Source organism: Asterias amurensis, chromosome 17, assembly GCF_032118995.1.
Source record: "Asterias amurensis chromosome 17, ASM3211899v1".
NCBI lineage: Eukaryota > Metazoa > Echinodermata > Asteroidea > Forcipulatida > Asteriidae > Asterias > Asterias amurensis.
Window position 1 is genome coordinate 5,179,346 of NC_092664.1, and position 13,726 is coordinate 5,193,071.

A 13,726-nucleotide genomic window follows, 5' to 3' on the forward strand; every position below is an offset into this window, starting at 1 on the left:
GGATCATGACCTAGATGGAGGCAGCATGATAAAGGTCAATACCTGTTCCTGTAGTTTGCGTTTCTGGTAGTTAAGTCTGATCTGCTCCCTGCGTGCTTTCTCTTCAGCCTTCTTGGCTTCTATCTCATCTTGCTTACGCCTATTAACATAAATATAACAATATCAAGTTTGGTTTGATTTTTTACGGCCTACCATTATTATGTATTTTGTGCTATAAAGTATTGGAGAATTAAAGTCAGTACAGGAGATTATTGTTTTTTAGTTTTTTTTTTACTTAATGATTCTTTTGAGTATTTTGGTGAGAGCTTGTCCTTTTTAAAGGAACTGGACACCTTTGGTAACTGTCACAGACCAGTCTTCTAACTTGGTGTATCTCAACATATGCATAAAAAACAAGCCTGTGAGAATTTGAGCTCAATTGTCGCACAAGTTCAGATGCTTGAATTCAAAACCTCAGCTGAGGTCTCAAATTCAATTCAAAAATTTCAGTGGGAACTTACTTTTTTCTCAAAAACTACCATACTTCTGAGGGAGCCATTTCTCACAATGTTTTATACTATCAACAGCTCCCCATTGCTCGTTACCAAGTTAGTTTTAATGCTTACATATATTTTAAGTAATTACCAATAGTGTCCAGTGCCTTTAAATAGACAACCGCCCTCCTTCCTGTGACTCTACAGTAAACAGCATTATGTTCTACATCTATTACCTTTGTTGTTCTCTTTTCTTCTCCATGTCCGCCTCTCTCGATGCCCTCTTAGCTCGCTCCTCTTCTTGCTTCTTGAGACGATTCTGAAGAAACTGCATCTTCCGTTTCTCAACTTCATCCGCCTGATCCTAAAATAATAATAATAAATAATAATAATAATAATTTTTTGTTGATAAAGCGCCTTACATAAAAAAAAATCTCAGTACAGAATTTGTTTACATATTATAAACATTAAAGGAACACGTTGCCTTGGATCGGACAAGTTGGTCTATAAAAAGTGTTTATAACCATTTGTTATAAAATGCATATGGTTGGAAAGATGTTTTAAAAGTAGAGTACAATGATTAACACAAATTTGTCTCCAAATTGCTTGGTTTTCCTTTTACTTTGCGAACTAACACGGTCGGCCATTGTCATTCGTCGAGGTAAAAGGAAAACTGTGCAATTTCGAGGCGTGTTTGTGCGGATCATTGTATTCTACTTTTACAACATCTTTTTACCTTTTGCATTTTATTAAAAATGGTTACAAACGCTTTACTTTTCAAAGACCAACTCGACCGATCCAAGGCAACGTGTTCCTTTAAGCCAAAAAGAATTAAGCAAAATACAGCAAGATTACATTGTACCGACAAAAATGCAAACAATGAGATACAACAACGAGATACACCAACATGAAATTCAGTCAATACATGTACATTGGGATTTAAATTTCCAAAACTCAAAACAGTGAGAAATTTGTCTTTTTCAACCAAGGGGCCATTCAGAATAGTCAATGTTAAACAAATTTTATTTTAAAATTGTTTTAAAGGCAGTGGACACTATTGGTAATTACTCAAAATAAGTATCAGCATAATACTTCACTTGGTAACGAGTAATGGGGAGAGGTTTATTATAGTATAAAACAGTGTGAGAAACGGCTCCCTCTGAAGTGACGTAATTTTCGAGAAAGAAGTAATTTTCCACGAATTTGATCTCGAGACCTCAGATTTAGAATCTGAGGTCACAAAATCAAGCATCTGAAAGCACACAACTTCGTGTGACCAGGGTGTTTTTTCTAACATTATCTCGCAACTTTGAAGACCAATTGAGCTAAAGTTTTCACAGGTTTGCTATTTTATGCATATGTTGAGATACACCAAGTGAGAAGACTGGTCTTTGACATTTACCAATAGTAATAATAATAATATCGAAGTCTTATATAGCGCACGTATCTACCAAACAAGGTACTCAAGGCGCCGAGTGTATACAAACTTTCAGAAAGATAGGTAATTGCAGTGATGAAATCTGAGACCCAATTATTTAGCACCTTATAAGGGTTTACAAGGTGCTATGGGGCATTAAGCAGCCACAACCAGAAACACCGGGGCGAACCCCTTCTCTTTTCGATAAGTGCACTGGGTTCTTTTACATGCGTTACACAACACATGGGACCAACGGTTTACATCCTACGTCTTTAAACCAACCGCATACCCCAAATTTTGATTTTTAAATATTGAACGGCTTCATAATATAACATACAGTGAACAAAGAAATACCTCAACTGAACCAGATATTTTAGATCAAAGGTCTCCAACATCAGTAGTTTTCAATGGTTTTTCTTGGCTTGAACAAACAACTTTGTAGTTTAAACGGGAATGAAACTGTTGTTCTTGGCAAGTTAGGTATTTTTACTTCTTCTTTTTCTTTTGTTAATTAATTATAACAAAATAACAATTTATAAACTGAATTTAAAAAAAATTGTACTTTGACTTTTGTGAATGGCCCCTAAAGACAATCCACTGAAACAGGACAGTTGGGTGACTTGCTTTTTCCAATAGACAGAGTCCTTATGAAAATGGTGAAAAAATACAAGTATCTAACCTCACGTTAAAATGGTGTAAAATGTCACTGTGTTTGGTACCCTTCATGTGCACTTTTTTGTCAAAATCAAAAAAAAATTCAAACATATGGTCTGCACATTTTTATACCAAGAATTTTCAGTTCATTCAAGAATTCTGATGCTATTCAATCAAAAGCAGCATTGAATTTTAGCTTATGACAAGCGCATAAAATTCTCTTTGGGATGTACAGACCATTATATTTTTGCCACAGAGAAAAATACAACTCACTGATTCTGCAGCGACCACAAATCCCTTTGCCTTCTGCTCAGAATCGTTCGTTACATCAAGAGAGATATTTCCAGACAGGTCTAGCGGACGGACAACCATTTTCTCTTCGTCTGTACTATAGTCATCATCCTCTTCACCCTCTCCGACAATTTCATAAACAGAGTTTCGCTTCTTCTGCGTCGACGAACTTGAATCTTTACGATTCCTCTGCCTTTTTTGTACTTTGGGGGCGTCTGGTGATTCAGGGGATTTCTCAATTTTGGATATTTCCGCCATCTGATTGGATAAACTTGCCACAGTTGGGAGGGGTGGTTGATGCTGATTGGTCAATGAGTCGGCATTTCGCGGCTGCTCATTGGCTGGAGTGGATGCTAAGATCTTGGTTTGATTCTGCGGGGTGTCATTTTTTGAGATTTCAATATTGTGTTTGATTGGGGATGGTTGGGATGGGGGTATGATGTACGTGTTGTCTGGTTGTTTGGACGGGACTTGATTGGCCGGGTAGGGAGATTTTATAACTTGAGATTGGTCGATGGATCTTGTGATTGATCCTAACCCTTGTTGGGGAGGTAGCCTTTGTACTGGGCCAACGGGACGAGGGCTTTGGGCGTCTGCAGGACGAGGGCTTGGGATGTCTGCGGGACGAGGGCTTGGGATCTCCGCTCCGGCCATATCATAGAGGGGATTCTCATGAAGGACGAACGATTCAGGTTCTTTGTCGGCTTGTGATAAGTAAAAGCCAGAGGGTTCAGGAGGCACTTCACTACCGGAGTGTAAAACGAATGGCTTAGAGTCTACTGGAGGGGCTTGTTGTGGGGAGATACTTCGCTCACTTGGGGGTCGAGGAGACTCCATGACGCTTCGCATCTGCTCCTGACGCAACGATAACCTCTGGATTTCATTCTGCAATTGGGATAGATTGGCGTTGAGTTTCTCTAGAGAGTTGTTGTACTCATCTGAAGTCATATGCGGTGAATGTGATCCCGAGCTTGAGCCCGGGCTGGCTTTACCAGTAGGAATGTCTGGGATACTCTGGGGCGACTCAGGCCGAAGGGGTAAAACCTCAACGGGTTGGGGCGTCGGAGCAGGCTTCTGAATTCGGGGGCTGTCACCCGATTGGCTTGGGACAAGTTTCTCTTTATTCGAGCCGAGATCAGCAAAGGTTATTTTGCCTTCTTGTTGAGAATGGTTAAATCTGGATTTCGCGATTGAACTTTCGATCTCTTCTCTCGAGTAAAGGTCTTTCGGTTTTTCACCACGAAATTCCTCAGCCGCGATTGGTTGATCTTCAATAGCATTGTCTCTCGGCTTCTTCTGATTGGCTAGGACCTGCATGAAGGCAGCTTTTCCAATACGCTGCCTTTGTTTACTCCACTGGCGCTCCAACTTGCGTTTATCAGAGTCCATGAAGCGTCGCTTCTCTTCCAGCTTGGCCCGGAGTTGGGAGAATTCGCCAAGGCCGGACTGATTGTTATGCTGGCTAGGGTTCCCACCACCTGTGTTAATGCCACACAAAGGAGTTTGTTTTGAGTTAGCACCCCAGGTGGTAAGCACCTGGTTGTCAAGCTCATGATTGGCTGAATCTAATGGCATGCATGAATTCTCTACTATGATTGGCTGATTAGAGGGAGTTAAGTCTGCTTTTGAATGCATAACTAATGAGCTATTAGGAATCACACTAGGCTCTAATTTGTCAATAGTCAGATTAGTGTCCAACAGGAGGGAGGGCTCTAATTTCTCAGTCTCTTTTTCTTCAGTGAGATTATCTTGATCAGCATTGGCAAGTGAGGAGGTAGATTTTAATTCTAGTTCTGAGATAGAGGTTGACACTTTGTTAGGGCTCAGGTTGGTGTCAAAGGTCATTAAGACTGGTTTGGGGACACCATCGCCTGATTCCTTCTGTGTCTCGTCTGCATGCAATTTAGAGGACTCTGTCTCCATGCTTGAGGGTTGGGGAATGTTATCATTGGAAGTTACCATACCTGCGTTAGGCACCCTCGGGGAATCCGAAAAGGATTTGCCGTGCCCGTCACCACCTGAATGCAAAGCGTTAGGTTTGAAAGCGGTTTCATGCACATGTGGATTGGATTGATCATGCGTTCTTGGGGAAGAATGAGGATAGGGGTGTGGGTTGCTTGAAAACCTTTCGGTAGGGTGAGAAGCTGAATTAGGATTTTGTGAAGGTGCAGCATGCAAGTTAGGGTGAGCGGAGGAATGGCGGGGGCTTGCTTGGCGGTTGTAGGATTCTTCGTCCTCATCCTCCATCCCCTGAAGCTCAGCTAAAGAAGAGACGACTGGAATGCCGGCTTCAAAAGCCGTAGATGCTGTGTGCTGTTTGTCAGAGACAGTAAAGCTACTACCGGTACCAGTCCTAGTAAGAGAACTACTGTCTACGGATTGCTCAGGCTGAAGAAGGTGAGTGTGGATGAAGAAGGCTTCCCCATGCTTAGCCTGAGTGACATGCGGCTCTTGAGAGTTGGTGTCAGGAGTGGGATTGCCCTGTGGTGCAAAGGCAGGTCTTGGCTTCTGCCAGGCAAAACGCTGCTGCTGCTGTGCGTAATCCCCAGCAAGGGAATCTGCAATACTCTCACCACTCAGTGGGGTTGTAGCATCGAGACTCTCTGGCGACTCCTGATCCGGACCTCCTTGCTTCCGTGACCAGGTTGTCATGCCACCTCCGTTAGCATCTGGCAACCTCCCATGGTTGTCCTCTCGAGGGTTACGGCCAGTCCGCCGACCCTCCCCGCTTTCTTCTTTCTTATTCATGCTGTTTGACTTCTCCTTCAGAGGTTTGACAACAGCAGGTAGGAGTCTCTCAGTCCGTTTCATTTCAACCGGCTGAATATCAAGTTTCAAACGTCTCCTGGAGGGTGTCTCAGAACTCTTTAGCAACTCCTGCTCGACAGACTGCTCAAACTCTCTATTATTAGCTGTTCTGAATGTTTCATTCCTCAAAAGTGATGAATGGTTGCCATTTCCTCGCCGCGAGTCTGATTGGCCATTTCTATTCCAATCGCTACTATCCTTCGACGACATACTACTCAGAGGTGTCACTGTGAACTCTGGATCAGTCAGACGCCCATTTTCCTCCGTGGATGCTCTTTGTTCTAACTCCTCATTCACTTGACGGGCTACCGGCTTCTCACTCCGCTGTGAGATCCGAGACAACGCAGACGTCAAACTCTCAACCTCCAAGTCGTCTTCGTTCTCAAAGTGAGATGAGGACTGTTGGTCGTGATCGTTCACTTTGGGTAAGCGTCCATTTCGATTGGAGAGAGAGTTTAGTTCTGAGAAGCTTTGGCTGTCGTTGAGATCACTGTCAATGCTGACATTTGCCAGGAGGCTGCTGGTGTTGCTGTCTCTCATAGACTGCGATCTGAAAACACAGAACAAAGCAAAACCATTATTAAAGTGAAACACCAACATGCAAAGTGATAAAGAAATGCAGAAAGAAACAATATCTTTGAGCAATCATTTCACACAGAGATTCGCAGTCAATTCACACGTACATGTACACAAAAATAGTGAGTCAAACAACTTTACAAGATGTACAAACGTTTATTCACATGCTGCATGCAGACAATTGACAAGTGCAAGCTCACAGACTTTATAACCTTGAACCAATCATAGCGCAGATTTGGAAGAGCTATACACCACAGCCGTTTATCCAATGAAATCATTGGGCTTGTAAGACCAGTGCCTGTCTTTTATCTTCTGAACAAAGACAGGGGACCAGTCTAAGGACTCTCATGCACTACTTGTATCACCCGTGAACCAACAAGGACTACTCGTATCACCAGAAGGTCAACTAGACTGGTCCCCTGTCTCTATTTGGCATTATATACAAGCCTCAAAGTATGACAGCTAAGGGCTAACATGCACTACTCCTATCACCAGGGCCCACTTTCATAGCACTGCTAACAGTAAGCAAGTTTCTGTGTTTACTGTGCTTACTGTGCTTATTCCTAAGGTTAAAGTGTATTTCTCAGGTTAGCAAGAAATTTGGTAGCCAGCTTACATCTTCACCATGGATTGGTATTATGATGTTATCATTTTTATGCAGCTAGCACTGGTAGGTTAGCATGCCTTTTAGTGTGCTTACGGTCAGCAGCGCTATGAAATGGAAATTGCACAGTAAGCAGAAGATCAGCTGTTAAGCAGCTCTATGCAATTGGGCCCAGGCTTAAAGGTCAACATGCAATACTCCTATATCAAGAAGTTCGGCATGCAATAGTTTAAACAAAGAGGGCTTGCATGGACCAGTTTTCACCACTAGAGGGCCTGATTAGAAATGAGGAGAGTTAGCTGTACCTATCCCTGGATTCATCATGACCTTGCCAAGCCAGTATGGACTGTTTAGCTTCTAGATTCTCCAGAGAGCTCGCCCGTCTTATACTAGCAAGGTCGTCTTGGTCAGAAACGGCGCCTTCTCTTTGCTTTCTGTCACGCTGGATTAGCAGTGAGTGGGATCTCCTAAGGAGTAAGTAGATAATTCAAAAAAAAATTTGCTGATAAAAAAAACTAGGTGAGAGTGCTTTATTTATACATGTGCAGGCCTTGCCAACGATACCACATCAACTGCTGTGGTGGCTAGGGTCCGATGTCATAGAGCTGCTTAGACAAATATTGCTTAACAAATGTCTGCTAAGCAACAATAAGCATACCAGTCACATTTTGTATAAGGTGAAAATCTATTTTAGCTATTCATTATGCGTTTTACCCATATATGTATTTTACCTGGTAACCTTTTTTCTGGTAAGCATTATTTTGTTGTGCTTAGCTAGTTTGTGTGCTTAAGCAGCCCTACAAAATTGGTTTTGCTGTGGTGCCCTTTGCAAAATTTTGTTACACATTTGCATTTTCCTCATAGAAGTGCCCCTTCTCAAGGGCAATATTACAGTGCCCCTTCCAGAGGGAAGTTCAATTGGCCTGCATATGTGTGAGTGTAGAAATGGTAGTGTTTGGATCAGTGATAATAATAGTAGTAACTTGTGAGGCTTAACATTCTTACTCGCACCAATAGACCTTATGTACATGACGTCATTTCAGTAGGGCGCCCTCACCTAGAGGTCAAAAGGAGGTTGTTCATGGCCAATCCTGTGCGCCGCGCGGACAAATCTGTGCATTTAGATTGTTTCGTCACTGTTTTTCCTCTAAGATGGCGGCTGGATGACGTCAATGCATAAGGTCTATTGGTCGCTACAGCTACGGCTACGACAGTTGCTAAGGGAGTATCATACTAGCTTCAAGTTATTAGGTGAAAAACTTTATATTTGTCTACGTGATCATTCAGTTCCACATTATTACCATTGCTGGTCCGGTCTAGGGACAATAAAATTTATCACAAGACAAATTTTCAGTATCACCAAAGTGATTTGTATTGTGACATCACACTTTTCTTAGCAACTACGATTGATTTGCAGTTACGATCAATCTTAGATCTTTGTGAAATCGGCCCCAGGGCCCAATTTCATGGCTCTGCTTATTTGTACATGTACATGTAAGCAAAGAATCGGCAGAAGCAGGGAATTCTGTGCCTACGGCAAGCAATTTTCACAGGTGAGAAGGGAATTGTAGCTTGTGCGCATACGTACTGTACTTCCTGCAGTGAAGCAGATGATGTTGGTGAGAGGTGTACTGTAAATGTCAAATTCAGTTCTGTCTTAACCTTGTTCCTAGTGGATCGATCTCACCACATTGTTTTTGACCAGCATCCCTTGCTCGCTCATAACCCATGGAATGGATTAAAAATATGCAAAAATCTAGCACATTTTAAGTAGGTCTATAATCAATCTCTACTCTACCCTCTCGCTCAAGTGTGGTTCCCTCCAATTCTTCTTTGATCATGTGATATGTCAGTAACTGTGTGCAGTTTAGGGTTACCGTGTAAAAACAAGATTCATCTTAAATGGAATCGCGTCAAAATGCTGGCTGTTTCACACAGGCATACAAACTGTCCTACAAACGCCATTCAATCGCTCAAAGGTTTTGAACGAGCGTGCATGCAAAGTAGTCACTTTTAGGAGCCAATCAGCTTTGTTTGTCAGTACATCCCTACCAGGAGTTAGTAATGACAGGCATTGATACGGCGCGCTGCAGCGCCCTCTAGTGGTTATAACATTCTAGTACTCACAATTCTAACTAACAGGCTGTGGGGAATTATCTAAGAACACGTACAATGTAACAGTACAATGAATGCTAAATATCCAAACAAAATGTGAACTCAGCCAAAGATCTGAAGATACAATAAAAAAAGGTTAAATACAATTCAATATCAGGGGCCATTCAGAAAAGTCAATGTTTAAAAGATTTGTTGTCTTTGAAATAATAAACTCAAAATTAAGTTTAATGATATATGTAAAAACAAAAAGAACACAAAATATCAAGCTGGCCAAGATTGTCAATTTCGTTAATGTTTCAATTACAAAGTCGTTTGTTTTAGCCAGGAAAATGCTGCATGTGATAAAATAGTATCTGAGCGCATACTTGTATAAATGCAGAAATCCGTTCCGTTATGAAGATCTGATATCTTTGCACTAACACAAAAATTTCAAAAGTTGAAAAGTTTGATCAAATGAAGACTTACTGCGGAGTTCCTGAGTTGATACGATTGACCTCAGGGTTACTAGCAGCACTGCGGAGTTCAGTCCTCGCATACGGAGACTCACTTTGGAAACTCTTCTTGGTCGCTGAGCTGATTGGTAGAGGAGGTAACTGCTGGACCCTCGACCTTCCTTCTGGGGTGGCTGGAACTTTTTGTCCTGAGAAAAAAAGTGAAAAGCTTCTTGTTAAAGGCAGTGGACACTATTGGTAATTACTCAAAATAATGATTAGCATAATATAACCTTACTTGGTGACGAGTAATGGGGGGAGGTTGATCGTATAAAACATTGTGAGAAACGTCTCCCTCTGAAGTGACATAGTTTTCGAGAAAGAAGTCATTTTCCACAAATTTGATTTCGAGACCTCAGATTTAGAATTTGAGGTCTCGAAATCAACCATCTAAACGCACACAACTTTGTGTGACAAGGGTGTTTTTTTCTTTTATTATCTCGCAACTTTGACGATCAATTGAGCTCAAATTTTCACAGGTTTGTTATTTTATGCATATGTTGAGAAGACTGGTCTTTGACAATTGTCTAGTGTCTAGTGTCTTTAATAAGTAATTTGCGAGTTAGATTTGAATCATGTCTGGTACAATTACTTGCTTTATAGTCACAAATTATTGGTTACATTTGAATTCCTCAGACTATTGACCCATTTCACCTGAGGTCATCAGCAGAAAATCTTGAATGCGCCATACTGGTGGGCAATTTCACTGTGCTTTTTTGGTATACAACTCTAAGCTGCGCGTTATGCAGTAAAGTGTGCATTGTAGGCGACGCGGCGTTAGTACACGTAAACCTAACTGCCCACAAACATGGTGAGCGTGGCATTGGTCGCCATGTGTGATGCGCGTGCAAGGGGTCAATAGAGACAGTTGCTATGTCAAGTGGTTCGGGGTAAGTTTTTGTATAGCAGTCTCCAGATGATGAGCAAACCCTGGTACCATTGTGCCATGCACATTCAATCAAAATGGTGTGCGGGTGTTCACCATCTCTTACATAACTTTGCAAAAGCTTGCCCCTGAACTATGCGACATATAGCAACTGTCTCTATAGTTTGACAAATTCAAAATTAAGTGGTAACTTGTGACGAAACAGGTCATTGTACCAGACAATATTCAAATGCAAGAAACAAATAGTGAGCGCTTTGAGACGCCCATCGGGTGTGATAAATTGTTGAATATAAACTCAATATTATCGTAATTATCAATATTAACTAAAAGAAGTCGCGGAGGGGTGAACATCATGTTTCTACGCTCTCTGCTCTCTACGCCAAAGTAATCCACTGCTCTAGATCTATGAAACATGGCTAGTAAAATTACTAGGAAAGAGGCAGTGATTCAGGAAAAAACCAGTGACATTCAAGATATTTTTGCAGTAATTATGGACTTTAAAACGTTACACAGCTGGAAGGTTGCATAGTTGAGAGGATTGACGGATTTGCAGCTGACATTAAAGACACTTGACACTTTTGGTAATTGTCAAAGACCAGTCTTCTCATTTGGTGTATCTCAACATATGCATGAAATAACAAACCTTTAAAAACTTGAACTCAATCGGTTGTGGAAGTTGCGAGATACATGTAATAATGAAAGAAAAAAACACCCTTGTCACACGAAGTTGTGTGCTTTCGATGCTTGATTTCGAGACCTCAAATTCTAAATCTGAGGTCTCGAAATCAAATTCGTGGGAAATTACTTCTTTCTCGAAAACTACGTTACTTCAGAGGAAGCCATTTCTCACCATGTTTTATACTATCGACCTCTCCCCATTATTCGTAATCAAGTGAGGTTTTATGCTAATAATTATTTTGAAAAATTACCAAAAGTGTTCATTGCCTTAAAAAACCTTACACAGCTGGAAGGTTGCATGGTTGACAGGATTGACAGATTTGCAACTGACATTAAGCGAACACTAGAGGGGGTTACAATACAATACAATAAGTAAATTACAATTATTATTTTACCTTGTTCCTGATTGTTATCTAGATGCGGAGGTCTCTCGACCTCAAAATAATGAAAGAGTTCAGAGAAGAGAGCGAGAATGTTGACTCTCAGGACCTCTGGGGAATATAAGAGATCCTCAAACGTGAAATGGTGCGTATCGGGAAGATTCTTTTCCAAAAACGCTTCTATTTGCTCCAAGTTGTGGACTGATTCAGCAAACGAGACACTTTCACGAAGGTCGACATCTAAGATGTGAAAAACCAGAACGCATTAATCATCATTAATTTGTCCAAATGATAGATCCTAGAGCTATTCTGAGGAATTTCTTTTCTATGTTAAAATGCTACATTGGAAAATGTCATATTCAGATGTAACCTTTTCTTTGACCCCTTTAGGTAAATGAAGTGGATCCAATCTTGCAGACATTTTTGGTACAAGTCGCTGATGATCGCTATGGCATGTATGGTTTTTACCGTGTTTAAAGACTCACTTTAACAAATTGCTTCATGCATTTCATTATTTTAGATTGCGCACAGAGGCTCCTGCATTATGCGCTGTACAAATGTCTTGTATTATGATTATTATCTAAATGACCAAGACTGGGGCAGAGCGATAATCACATGTAGGTAACTTTCTCATGCATCACTGATTTAATGATAAGTGCATCCTATTCTTTAATCCATTGGGAAATCGTTTTTCCTTTTGAATTCAGAGAGGAGGGAGGGAGCTGGTGAAAAAGTACCAATTGCTCAAATTTTATGACGAAACCATATTTATGTCCGTACCAGGTTATGTCCTGAAGTGAAAAGGAACAAATACATGTATAGTTACATCATGCATGACGTCACGCTTCAGTGGTTTTATGATAATTAGACACTCGTTAATGGACATGATGGATGTCATTGGGAAAGCCTTTGTGGAATTGCCCAGTGTAGTCCAGGAGAGCAACCGGAAAGCAGGAAAACCGAACAAAGGTCTCTGGGTTTTTAATGCAAGCCATAATTTGTGTCGTTGACTTGATATATGAAGGATGTCTCTTGCTATCCATTAAGAACGGGTACAATAAATTGTCTTGAGAGGGGTGGGGGGGGGGGATAAAATATGTAGAATGAATCATGCACAGACGGAACAGCCTGAGATATTATTGCCTTGTTACGTGAACAACTTAGGATTTTTTATGACTTGCTTTTTTTTTGTGCTTTCTAACACCCTCTCTCTCTCTCTCTATTCATGAATTTCCACTTCACTGTTTATGTTACACTTTAATACCTGTTCTTGTTTGTTGTGTTGTCATTTAGCCTTTGAGAAAGACTCTGCTAAGGACAAAATGTCAGGCCATTAATATTTTGTTTTTTTAAAAACAGTTTTATTTTGCAGTTAATTGAAGGTATTACACAGGATTGGTAGAGCTGGCAAAACAATAGTAGAGAGTGTTCAGCGTGCTTCGGCCAAACGTCAAAAAAATTGGATCCGGAATACCCTATTTTTGAAAAAAAAATCCTGCGGAGAACCCTGATTAGTCAATAAGCACAATCATGTCTCTTGTTTGAGGTGGGATTCGAACTGAGGTTCACACTGGTGAAAAGGCAGGGAAACAAACCACTGACCCAACCGGGGCCCAATTTCATGGCTCTGCTTATCGCCATATCCTGCGCTTGTGATCACCATTCTCAGCTTACAATGCAAGCTGTGTGAGCGAAGAATGCCTAGTATCGTGAAGTACGCAAGGGCACAAGCAAAAAATCCTGCTAACCCGCGGCATACACTTGATGAGAGCGCAAAATTCCCTGCTTCCAGAAGCATCGATTCTTTGCTCATGGTAAGCAGAGCCATGAAAATGGGCCCCGATTCCTTGCTAAGTGACAATTTGAAATCAGGAATGTGATGATTGTTGTTACTTACCGTCCAGTGAGAAGAGATGCGGACAGTAGTGATGGATCAGCAGACATAAACACCGACCATCTGATATATCTTTAGTTACATTCTTAATGGTTGGAACACACGGAGGCTCCTTGGGTTGAAGCTGTTGGCGTCTCATACGAACCTAGAAAGAAAAAAAACATTAATTCTTTATTAATAAATTCTGCCTGTGAAACTATAAACACTATACTAGCCAAGAACCCATTGGAGAGAAGACAAGAATCCTTCCTTTAATTTTGAGATGTCGAAGGAAAATAGTTCGAGGGAAAACCCATGCAGTCAGGTAGTGACTGAAACCCACTCAACACAGTGCCTCTAGTGAGATTGACTATATGGAAGCATGCACTGGAGCAAGGTCGACTATGGTCAATTCGAGGGCTCGGGAACAGTTTCTGGTCAAGCCTAGAGCAAGTTTGAGTGTGCACAGTGGTTAACTAA

General features: G+C 41.2%; 1 protein-coding gene across 7 annotated transcripts in view; it reads right to left on the bottom strand.

Annotated features, from left to right (window-relative positions):
- LOC139950191 (calmodulin-regulated spectrin-associated protein 1-B-like) overlaps window positions 1-13,726 on the bottom strand; it is a 68,589-nt gene that overhangs the window by 16,348 nt on the left and 38,515 nt on the right. For 5 of the 7 annotated variants that reach the window (XM_071948833.1, XM_071948831.1, XM_071948827.1 and 2 more), the window contains 7 exons: window positions 13,271-13,412; window positions 11,389-11,613; window positions 9,404-9,578; window positions 7,129-7,290; window positions 2,818-6,193; window positions 710-837; window positions 43-139 (listed from right to left, as the gene is read on the bottom strand). In XM_071948833.1, coding sequence (XP_071804934.1) covers window positions 43-139; window positions 710-837; window positions 2,818-6,193; window positions 7,129-7,290; window positions 9,404-9,578; window positions 11,389-11,613; window positions 13,271-13,412 — 4,305 coding nt within the window. The remainder of the gene's footprint in view (window positions 1-42; window positions 140-709; window positions 838-2,817; window positions 6,194-7,128; window positions 7,291-9,403; window positions 9,579-11,388; window positions 11,614-13,270; window positions 13,413-13,726) is intronic. The other 2 variants (XM_071948834.1, XM_071948830.1) reach the window with 2 other exon arrangements.